Below are 12,301 nucleotides of genomic sequence, written 5' to 3'. Positions count from 1 at the left end.
AGGTGCAAGAAGTGAAAACCATCGCAAGGACAATACCGAACCAGCCGCACCGCGCGCGCACGCTCAGATGCGCAAGTGAGCGCCGGCGGGCCGCTTTGTAAAGAAAAAAAAACAACGGAGAGACATCGGCACATGAAAAAAATTCCACATATTTCCGAAGTGTGGCAGCACATGACAAGCAAGAGAAATGATTGAAAAAGGCGCGCGTGTTAAACACACAGGCAATGTCGTACATCTACGGCGAAAACCCTCAAAGGGTTAAATAAAAAACGCATGTGCTCTTCACTGCCATTCATAAAAACTCAGCAATATCATAATGCATAGATTTGTATATTACATTTGAAAAATTATGCAGTGTCTGCCACAAAGAATGCCTGCAAGCAACCCCGCGCACGACACCACTTGCACAGGAAAAATCACAGCCCATCTGAAACGAAACCACTGTAGCGGCAGTTGCAGCGGTTGCAACAAACGGAGCAATTCATTTGGCTGCAATAGTCACATGTGAAACAGCCTTTAGAAGTACAAAAAAAAAAAAAGAAATGGACAAGCTCAAGAAGCTGCCAAAAATTGGATCTTGAGGAAAACAAACGTTAGTGCTCAAACTGAAAGCTTGTCATGTACAGTAGACTCCCATTAAGATGAACTCGAAGGGACCGCAGTCATCTGTTTGTCTTATCAGGAGTTCGGCTTATCAGAAGTGCCCCCAAAAAGAGACATGCTAACATGCATACCTGCCAACCTGGCGACATAGAAATTAGTAAAACTTTCATGCAGCGGGTGGGGAGGGGGAGGGGGTGTAGCCAACCAACTTTTTATTGCGATAGCAATTATATGGATAGTCTCGACGGGTTTTTGCCGTCGTCGTCATGTCCTTCAGGTATGAAGTCCAAATTGATAAGATCTTCCGCACATTGTATCTTCTACCGCGGGTAAAAGCGCGCAAGCGGGTCGACGAACACGGCCGAAGCGGAGTGCAATCAAGCCGGCCCGTTTCCGTCGCTCGGAGGGTGCATGCAATAAAATCACCCCGCTCGGAAGGCCTGCCGTCAAAGCAGACAGGAAACGCCCCGCCCATCTTTAACCCCTTCAGGGTTTTCGCCGTACATGTACGGCAGAAGCTTCCTGGTACCAAAGGGTTTTCGTCGTACATGTACGGCATAGCGTTTATTTTTAAAACGTGCGCCTTTTTCGATCATTTCTCTTGTTTGGCCTGTGCTTCAACACTTCGGGAATATGTGGAATTTTTTTCATGCGCCGATGTCTCTCCGTTGTATTTTTTTTTCGCTTCCCAAAACGGCGCGCCGCCTATCGCTTGCCCATCCGAGCGCGTTCGCGGTGCAGCTGGTTTAAAGTGCGCGCCTTTTTCGATGATTTCTCTTGCTTGGCATGTGCTGCCATGCTTCGGGAATACGTGGAATTTTTTTCATGCGCCGATGTCTCTCCGTTGTTGCTTTTTTTATGCTTCGCAAAATGGCGCGCCGCGCGCCGGCTACCGCTTGCGCAACCGAGAGCGCCCGCGGCGCGGTTTGGTTTCAAACGCGCGCCTTCTCCCTTTTCTCTTGCTTGGAATGTGCTGCCACGCTTCGGGAATTCGTGTAATCTTTTTAATGCGCCAATGTCTCTCCGTCTTTTTTTGTTTTCTTTCCAAAGAGGCGCGGCGGCTTGTAGTCTCGCATCAGAACGCGCGCACGCGGTCCGGCTCGTTTCAGTTTCGTCCTTCGGGTGGTTTTCGCTTCTTGCGCCCGCAGAGCGGATGGCTGTTTGGTTTCTAATCTCTCAAAGGGTGACCGCTTGTTACTCTCTCATTTATTGCACCCCGGCGCGCGATTACCTCTGTTTCCGCGCGGCGCTAAATTACACAAACGACGCCGCCGTGATTGCGTTTCCTGTTTTGGGTTCTCGGAAAAACTAACTACGTCTTGTTGGCGATAAGACGAAGTATTACTGTAGCTTTTTCACTCGAGCGTTTTTAACCGGAAACGTAGTCTGGTACGCTTATTTTTGTATGTTTGTGAGCTATGTTTAATACAATGCATAATTTTTATTCATAAAAAACTGTGAAGCTTCTTTTTTTAGGATTCTGCTTGATTTTACTACGAATAAACCATATGTATGTAGCAACAAAACTGATTTTTTTGTCACTTTACGGTCACGAAAAAAAATTTTAGACAATTTTTTTCTTAAATAGAGTCGTCTGAAGAATTTATTTCAGCAATAAAAAAATTACACATTTTTGGACTGGATTTCGCGAAAAAATTCGACCCTCAAAGGGTTAACAAGCCTTAAAAGACGCAAAGACGCGAGGGGGGGAATGTCGCGCGAGGAGCAACTTTGAACTTTGAATCTAACGGCGCAGTCGCGATCGCTGGCGCGCGCGCTATCTCGACAGCCATCACAGCGGGCGGCTCATATACCCTTCTACGTGCTGCGCTCTCAACGCGAAATGACTATGTAGAGAGCATCTCTCCCTGGAGCGGCCGTATTCTCTTACACCAGCGTTTTGTAGTTACGCGAGATCGGATACAACGCAGCTGCCAGCCTCACTTCGTGTAACACTACAATTTGTTGCTATCGCATGATTGCTTCGCCCTTGCGGTGAAACTTTTTTTTGTTTTCAAGTTCCGAGGGTTTTGCCTTTAGAGACAAGCTTAATCATGTTTTTGCAACCATAAGTAAAATCGCTCAGAGAGTAATCGGCAACAACTCATTTATTTTTGCAGTGACCTTGCTGTTGCAGACTTTGCCCGCTTTAGAAAGTTCTCCGTGTAGCTTTGCTCAAAGCAAGTTCCACTCAGGTGCCCTTTCACCATCAGCAGGCTCTCGAGAGTTTTTTCACAGACAAGATAAGCGAAACTCCGTTAGAGTTTTGTTGACAGTGCTGAATATTCTCTCGCATTCCGCATTACTTTGGGGAATGGAGAGAATAAAATTCTGTGGAACCTGAGCGATCCGCCAACATTTCGAACAGCTCCCAAACGCGCCCACTGCATGTCGCACCTGGGCTTAAACCCAGCAGGGGTTTCTATCGCGGAATAATTCTATTTTCTTTTCCAATGCTTTTCGTGCTTTTCGCGCTTGGCCAGTGGTCAGAACGACAGTCCGTCCGCGTTATCAAGGCGATCAGCAAGCCGCGAGTGGTGGATGATAAGAATAGCATAGAATATGGCATTGGAATCGGAAATAGCATCGTTCGGCGATTGCACCCCAGTCCTACTGCGTCGGACGCAGCAGCCGGTGATACGAAAAGCGACACGAACAGTGTAGTCCTCACCGCCGACCCGCGAACAAAGCCCACTGCCACATGTTCGCGCTTTGCGTACGCGCCAAGGCGGTATGGATTCGTAGCCACCCCCAGAGAAGACGACAGAAGTCGCTAAATGTTGAAGCTGCTGCTGCTGATGATAACACGAGTATGTATTGTCCTCCCCTAGCGGCGGAAAGTACCACAGCGCCGTTTTCGTGGCCTCCGCGACTAGCTAGGGCAATGTGCAGTAGCTGATCGCGAAGCCCACACTGTTTTAATGAATTTTTAGATTTTTTTTATCGGAAATGATATGTTTTCCATAAAATTTCAGGTAACATTCGTAAAATCATAAGCGAGGCCAAAACTCATACATTTTACGGAAAATTCAGAAGAGTTGGCAGGTATGTAGCATGCAAAGTGCATCCAAATATGTTACTTGAAAACACTGAATGGGGCAGACTTACAATAGGTGCAAAAAGACAAGAAAAAGCATTTACAGTGGAACCCCGCTGTTACGTTCCTCACTGCTGCGTTTTCCCGGCTGTTACGTCGTTTTCCGCCGGTCCCGGCATAGCTCCCATAGAATACAATGTATTGGGAACCCCGCTGTTACGTCGTAACTGTCGGACCGTTCCCGTATGATACGTCGCGAAGTGCGCTCGGAGCCGACCGAGTGACTACGAAAGAGAGCGGCCATGGTGCATTTTCACGCAGCTTGGCCTCGTTTGACCGTAATATTAGCCGCATGAGAGGCGCAAGCAACGGAATCTTTCAATTGATGCAAACAAAAGCATGGCCTTCGAGATTCAAATTGCAAAGATGGCGTCTATGACGTAACTGCTCGCGAAAGCAAGGCCTTCGAGATTGGCATTTACTATTGACAAAAGCATAGCCTTTGAGATCTGTATTGCACAAACATGGCGTGCATGACGTAATTGCTTGCGAAAGCAAAGCCTTCGAGATTCGCATTCACTTCTGCCATCGCGTTGGCGTAGACTCATCATCATCGTTATTTGTTGGAGAACGGGAGGAGTTCGAGCTGGTTGGAGCTCGCATGGTCGTGCGTGCGGTTCGCGGTCGGACTCGCCGCGCCGGTCCTGATTGCGTGTGCTTAGTTCTTTCATGCCTACACCTGTTGGTGTTAAAAAAATCACATACGTTGATTACATTTCTGTGGATGAGGCCGTCCTAAGCTCCGCGTTTCTATCCATCGACTAGATCGCGGCTGAGCGCGCCAATTTTCGTGCTGCTCGTGAGAATTGAAATAAAATTCTGTACCACTAAATATTTTGCCGTTTTTCCTGTTTTTTGGCTCTTACGTTTCCCGTCTCTTACGTTTATTTCCTACAGTCCCTTCAAAAACGTATCAGCGGGGTTCTACTGTATTTGGCTCATCTAGATAAAAACTATGCCTTCAAGCAGAGTATTTACACGAATCATACGAGCACCAGATTCTGCGGGTTCAAAAATAAGTTTCATGAAGATAATGCTACCACATTTTAATGGTAAAAATGTAGCACACTCCTATGTTGACGATTACAAAAAGGGGGGGGGGGGGGGTGAGAGAAGCAGAAGTTTCCTTCAAATGCAAATTTATTGTCCTGGCAGTTCCTTTTCTTCTGTGAGACTACTTTGCTGGCTCTAAGATCACTTCTGGATACTCCTCGGTCGCGTGCTGTTGCCTTGACAAAGTCATGATACGCTGAGTTGCTTAAGAAAGTCTGCAAGGTTTTCTTCGAGGTCCGGATTTTTTCCCGTTTTCGGCCCGTAGTAACTATTCCTGACCGACGTGCAGCTGAAGATACCCACAGTCACAAGCCTCGCGCACACGAAAAAGACACGACGCAACTATATTCAGTGCGCAAAATAGCTGTCTTTTGTCGTGCACTTCCGTAATCAAAATGGCTCATCACAATTTACACTTCACTGGGAACATAAAGCGCGCACGAACCAACGCGAACTGACCACAAACTGTGCTCGGCCGCCATTGCGTGACGGCAATGAGAATGCACCTGACCCCTCTGGCAGAGAACAACGTGGTTTCGGTTTGGTACTCGATTGTAATACAGAGAATTTTTGTTCCTGTTGTCGCCTTCTCTTTTTTTTTCCTTCACTCCCCTTGCTTGTGCTCCTCTGACCATGGCAGAGGGGCCCCAAGCTCGAGTTCTTCTGCTCTCCTTTGTACCCTAGCTGGGAAACTGAAGAACTGGGGGAATACAAAAGGACGCAATGGCTTGGGGGTTCCAGTCGTAAATCCCCCAACACTTTTTGTTGCTTTCTTTGCTGATAAAGCCCGCACAGCCCCCACCCACAGGCTGGGGGTGAGGGAAATACCGGCTTTATCCGTTGACCGTCCTTTTTCTTCGCGTCTTTGCTCCAGGAAGCGCTTCTTTTTCTTTTTTGCTTTTTCTCAGTCGCCTGAATGCACCACCAAGACTGTAGTGTTCGTTTCGCAGAATCGCCAGCGTTGTCGATCACCGCAAAAGTTCATCTTAAAGGGACACTAAAGGCAAATATTAAGTTGACGTTGATTGTTGAAATAGCGGTCCAGAAACCTCGTAGTGCTACTTTTATGCCAAGGAAGTGCTTATTTTGAAATAAAATCACGTTTTCGTGGTCCGCATCGCATTAGCGCACTTCAAATCACCCGTCGGATATCCGACTTCCGACTGCTAGTTTGATTACTAGTGATTTATTGAGGCCGACTCTCATACGTCATCGGGATCACTTCGAAAATGTCCCACTCCTGGCGCTCATCATGTGATACATTTAGCTTAATTTCTCGGTAAGTAGGGCACTGCTGTTGATAATATTGCCGTTTTAGAACTTGTCATACATTGAGCTTTCACTCTGACATAAATTGTTATTTGCCTTTAGTGTCTCTTTAACAGAAGAGTACAGTTGGGCGGTTCGTCCTAAGCGAATTTTTTTTTTGCATTGAGCCTATGGGAAACCAAACAAACGGTCCCGTGCTGATACGCATAAGCGAGAATTCGTCTTAACCGAGTTCGTCTTAATAGGAGTTCACTGTATATGCTTTTTTTTTGTTATTACTTCTTTGATGGATGCTAGGAAACCATGATTTTGAGAATGTGAATTTGGTCAACTCCCCATGGAAACTGCAATGGCAAACAGCTGAGTTGTGCTAGCCTAGTTCCTAGTTTAACAGCCAGCTTGTATTCTTTAAAAGTCGTTCAAACCCATTTCATGTCCAAATGCAACCTTGATTTCTATTTTCGTGAAGGTAGAGAAACCCAACAAAACAAGTACTAAAAACAAAAAAAACTTGTAATTTTCTAAACAACTTCCGTTTTTCGAGTAGCATCTATCCTTAAGGGGGGAGGCTGCTTTCTACGGTTTTTAAATTTCTTGATTGATTTTGATGAAACTTGCTGAGATTATGTATATTTGAGTGTTGATTTCAAATATGCAATTATTTTTCTTGCACAATATGTAGCCTCAGAACATCAAACATTTCATGTGCCCTTTCCGGCCAACATTTTTGCTAAACTCTGAGAATTGCAACATAAATCAGCATATCACAATATTCTGGATTGATAACTATAAGGACAATTAAAATGGACCACGAATGTTCACATAAAATCAAGACGTTTTGGTTCTCGCACGGGAGCCTCGTTCACAATGAAAAATGAATGCGCAAGCAGTCCGGTCAAGTGTGTTTTAAAATATGACGTAGGCAAAGTGCGTACACATGTGAGAAGCTGCCACCATTCCGATGACGTGTGTGCACTGTTGTCTCAATTGTCAGAGATTCAAAATAAAGCCGAGAAGTCCAATTCTTTTCTCCCGTGCGGGAGCGGATATGTTTCTTGCTTTTATGTGAACATTCGTGGTCGGTGTCCATTTTAATTGTCCTCATGTCTTTTCCCGACCAGACGGGTTTCCGTCCGACTTCCGACTTCATCAAAATGAGAACCATATGCAAGAAAACAGTAATGGAAGTTCTAAAGCAATTTAAAAAAATGTTATGGTATGTTGACAAGCAAGTACAGTAAAACCTCGGTGATACGATCACGGCTCGTACGAATTTCGGGGTGATACGAATATTTCTGTGGTCCCGGCCAAGGACCATTAACCTGCAATGTAATGGAGTACAGTTGTTACGAACCGATTTTCACCCGGTGACGTTTGATACGAACGTACGCTATCACGCAGGTACGAATAGGTGCTGCCCGTGCTATCGCGGAAGACAAGGCAATCACGCGCGGTCATGCGCGCCGCCCCACCAGTTTGTCAGAATAGGCCACAAGCGGCGTGTCGTAACCTCCGAGACTGCGCGCGAATCTTGGAGGCCTCAATGTGCATTCATGTACCTTCGCGCTTAGATTACAGATGACGCTAACGTATGCACTCTCTCTCTCTTTAACGCGTCGACGCGTGCTGCTGCGCTCGAGGTAGCATCATTGTACTTTGTTTACACGTGCCTGCCACGTAGACGCAAGCCATGTCTTCGCGAAGCTAGCTAGGCCTGGCAACATCAACATGCACGACTGTCGGGGACACACAAACACCAACTCTATGATTTCCACAGGAGATTCCCGAATTTCGAGCAAACCTCCCGACTGGGCCGGCACGGCCGTAAATCTTCTGAAAATTGTCCTAAACACCGCCGCGATAACAAAGTAATAACAACAAAGGACAGCTGTCCTAGAATTTTCTGGCGTTCAGTGGCGTGCACAGCGCTCCATAAGTCATTTCCGCAGCGGCACTTTGATGTCATGCGAAAAAGCACACTAAAATTTGGGAAGGGGCTACTAGCTGTCGTGGGTCACAACGCACCTGGTTAATTAATTACACACGCGCCGCATATTTACGAGTACAAGTATGATCGCTGACATCTAAAACATTACTGGCAATCATTCAGAACTGTTCATGACGTTCCTGCGTCCCTGAGAAACAATAAATGAAAACATATGCAAGCTTCCTTTTGTCGCATTTTAATTTTCCATGTTTTCTGGTGATACGAATTTCGGATGATACGAATACTTTTGGTGACCCCGCGAGATTCGTATCACCGAGGTTTTACTGTATACGTCAAGCTAGGCTGCCGGTCACAAATGTTCAACATAGCATAACTTTTTCTTCAAACTGGTTTACAACATCCATTCTGGTTTCCCTGCATATGCTTCACATTAATGAACATTGTGATATACCGATTTACATTTAACCAAACGGCAGGAAGTGGAACATGGAAGCTTGCGATGAAAAAAATCTGTGAACAGGGGGTGGGTGCTCGAGCCGACGTTTCGACGAGTGGACTTGTCTTCTTCAAGGCTGGAACTGATTTCCTTAGCTATCGTGCGTATATGCTTCGTACCCTCTCCACTACAAGGGAGAAGGGGAGGGCAACTGCCAGAGTGGGGATGGGGAAGGGGTGGGGAAGAGGCCGCCTTGACAAACCGGGTGAGTCATAAGGAAGGCGAAAAAAAAAGAAATAAAAGGAATAAAAGAAGAAAATGGGGGGGGGGGGGGGGTGTATGTTTCGCTGAATGATTTCAGTGGAAGCATGTGGCATTTTAACAATAGTAGGTTTCAAATTCCTAGAAGAAGGGCTTGACTCTCATTGGTTTTCGTTCTATATGTACCATACCGAATAGATTCAAGAGCCCCCTTAGAAACATTAATACCTGCTGGCTGGAGTGTATTGAACTTGTGAATAAGGTATGACTATATATTTTCTGTCTCTTGGGGACCGGAAGTTTGACTGAAGTATGTAAAGTTTGAGATCATCGAAGTTGTGACCTGCTACATTAAATGCTGTGCCACTGCTTTGGGTAACTTCTTCGCCCCGTTAGCCCGATGCTCGTGTTAACAGGTTGTCCCCTTTCGCCAATAACTACATCATCGAATGTTCATATTGTCAAAAACGGTACACCGGTACATACACAATGAAAACCAATGAGAGTTAAGCCCTTCTTCTAGGAATTTCGAACCTACTATTGTTAAAATGCCACGTGCTTCCCCTGACAATCATTCAGTGAAACGTACACCCCGCTCCCCTCTTCTTTTCTTCCTTTCTTTCTTTTTTCGCCTTCCTTATGACTCACCCAGTTCGTCACGGCAGCCTCTTCCTCCCCTCCCCACCCCCACTCTGGCAGTTGCCCTCCCCTTCTCCCTTGTGGTGGAGAGGGCACGAAGCATATACGCACAATAGCAAAGGAAATCAGTTACAGCCTTGAAGAAGACAAGTCCACTTGTTGAAGCATCCACTCGAGCACCCACCCCATTTTACAGATTTTTTCACCGATTTACATTGTAATTCACACAATTTAGGATTAATGGTGGCCAAAAAGGGCACATCAAATGTGATATTTTAAAAGCTATATGTAGTACATGAAAAATAATTGCTTATTTCGAACCAACACTTAAACAATACAGAAGCTCAACAAGTTTTAACAAAGTCGATGAAGAATCTAAAAAAAAAAAAGGTTTTTAAAAAGCAGCTATGTACCATAGAACTTGATTCCATTTTTCAGGCTTTACACTCACAAAAAATAAAATGTGAGACGGAGTACGTTCTTTTTAAAAGGCAACTAACTACCTTACCAGAAATAAATTGTGTATTATGAAGACACTGCAAAGCAGAAATAAAACCACTAGACTCACAGGTCTCCGAAAGCAACTGACTAGCACTGCGTAACAAACAGCCATTCTCACCCCTCTCAGGACCATCACCTGATTGAGCACCCACCTTGAGCATGAGCTCATTCTCTGCAGCAAAGAGGGACACCGAGCCAAAGACCAGCTTGAACAGCTTCAGGTACAGGTTTGACTTGTCTGGGTTGGCTGTGCAGCATGAGTGACAACGCACAATTATCAAGACACCACCTATGCAGGGTGTTACAACTAAAAAACAACAGAGGATAATTTCAGCATAATAATTTGTAGGTAATCACCAGAAGTCTCTTCAATGTGCTGCAGCCTAAAGAAATGCAGTTTCATTAACTTTATTTTTATAAAAGAGTGTCGCAACTGTTTAATAATAATAATAAGTGTTGGGGTTTTACGTCCTGAGACCTCAATACAATTATGAGGAACACCGTAGTGGAGGGCTCCGAAAATTTTGACCACCTCAAGTTCTTGCAACATTTTAACACTACACACACCAGTAATATTCGATTTGACATTTGGACACAGTTTTTCTGCCTTATTCGAATTTGATTCGTATTCAAAATTCAGAACATTTGCACACCCCTAACAGCATGCAATCACACTGGCCGTGCAACTGGGTTGAAGCTGTAGACAAGGAAGAACAAACAGCCATGAGAACTCACCTCCCATCTCCTCCATGCGTTCCAGCAGGTACTCCACCAGGATGGTTGCAAAGATGGGAGATGTGGCACGATTCGCCAAGAAGAAGTTGGCCACAATCTGAACAGAGGAGAACACATACTGTCCAATGCCACCGCATTTTCCACAAGCACTGATCCTAGTGGCTGGCACAGTGAAGATTTAAGAGAGTCCAGCAGTGCCAATTTCAAATCTCGATAACCCAGGCATCCATGTGAAATGCCTGGGTTATCTAGAAACAACAGAACAGAAAAACAACAGAATGGACCCTTGTATGCTGTCATCACCTACAGTATAATCTCATTAACACAACTTAACTTTCCATCGACATCCTTAACTTTCCATCGACTCACTCTCAATCACTGTTATCGCAGTAGGTGAGCCTGCGCCTTGGAAATGGATTGTTGATTGTTTGTTGGTTTTTTTTGTCGGTTTTTTCTGTTGCTTGTTCATCCTTGTTAGGAACTAGTTTTATCGGTTTGTCACTTTTGTTCATTTTACATGAGTGTGGAAGATGCATGCGCACAGTGTCATTCATGTACCCGTGCTAGCTTTCATAAATATGTAGTTCGCATACCTGATGCTTTTGATTGGCGATTTGATTGGAATGACGTGCTCGTATGATGCACTGTAAAAACGAGCGGTAGGTGCAATGAAAATGTCATTTGTAAGTTCAGCGCTCGTCCAGTCTACTGTGTTCCTGCGTCCGTGTCCTTTATTGCGCCGTTTTTTCCCAGCTAAGCTGTTTCTGTCATGTTGCTCCAGCACATACCGAGTATCGATGCTCGCTTTGAGAGAGCGTCGTCTAGTAGCGCGTCGCAAGGTCATGGCTGTCGAAAATCGCGCGACTTACTGACGCATTCGCACTCGTTCTGTGTTCCCGGGTCGACGATCATTTAGAATATAATAACGCTTTACTTTGGCAGCTTCAAGCGGATGCTCAATCGTCAGATTACGATATCGCGCCGCACTAGTCACGAACATCGCAGACACACGTCTCGGACCGACTTGTTGAACCCGCGGTTAGAGGTTCTGCTCATCAGCACTTCGAACCTCATGACGAAGACCATCCGGGGACAACTCTTTGTACTCACGATCGAGCATGACGCACTTTCAAACATCGGACACCGTGGCCACGCACATCGCAACCGAGCTTTTGCTCAACGTAGTGGCTAGGGCTAACTACGCTCACGGCGCCCATGTACGAGACGAATCTGAATTTTGCAGGCAAGAACATTGTGCTAGGGAACATGTGCCACAATGTGCTCCGTTGCAAGCGACGAATCTCCTCGCCCTCTGGCTCCTCTGAACCGCAGATCGGCATATTACGCTACGGCAGCTTACCCCCCACCGGCCAAGTTCACCATGCAGCGACCACTCGGAGCAGCGACAGCAGTGGCTAGCTATATTGCGCATCGGCGCCCCATAACGCAAAACTAAGCACGCTGGGCGCCGAATTTTTGTCGGCGCGACAGGCCACAACTGATCACTGACAGACCGGAGACCGGTAGCCTTTGTTTTTAAGGGGGGAGGTGGTGATCGAAAAAAACTTTTTTGTTAGTTGACCTAGAGTAATGAAATTCGGCAGACATATTGAATAGTGTCTCGAATAGCTATATATGAAGTTTCATTGCGATATCTCGACTAGTTTTCAAATTACACTGTGTTACATAATCTGATGACATAGTCTGCTGGTGAAAAGCCTAGCATTGTAACAAAACATGCCAGGAAGGTCCAAGTGGT

General features: G+C 45.7%; 1 protein-coding gene across 1 annotated transcript in view; it reads right to left on the bottom strand.

Annotated features, from left to right (window-relative positions):
• LOC119384790 (transformation/transcription domain-associated protein-like) overlaps positions 1-12,301 on the bottom strand; it is a 946,434-nt gene that overhangs the window by 608,415 nt on the left and 325,718 nt on the right. The window contains 2 exon segments of the mRNA XM_049413130.1: positions 9,960-10,054; positions 10,543-10,639. Of these exon segments, the coding sequence (XP_049269087.1) occupies positions 9,960-10,054; positions 10,543-10,639 (192 nt within the window).

The sequence above is a fragment of the Rhipicephalus sanguineus genome, chromosome 3, assembly GCF_013339695.2.
Source record: "Rhipicephalus sanguineus isolate Rsan-2018 chromosome 3, BIME_Rsan_1.4, whole genome shotgun sequence".
Taxonomy (NCBI): domain Eukaryota; kingdom Metazoa; phylum Arthropoda; class Arachnida; order Ixodida; family Ixodidae; genus Rhipicephalus; species Rhipicephalus sanguineus.
Note: the sequence above shows the minus strand (reverse complement) of the source record. Positions and strands in the feature narration are given on the sequence as shown.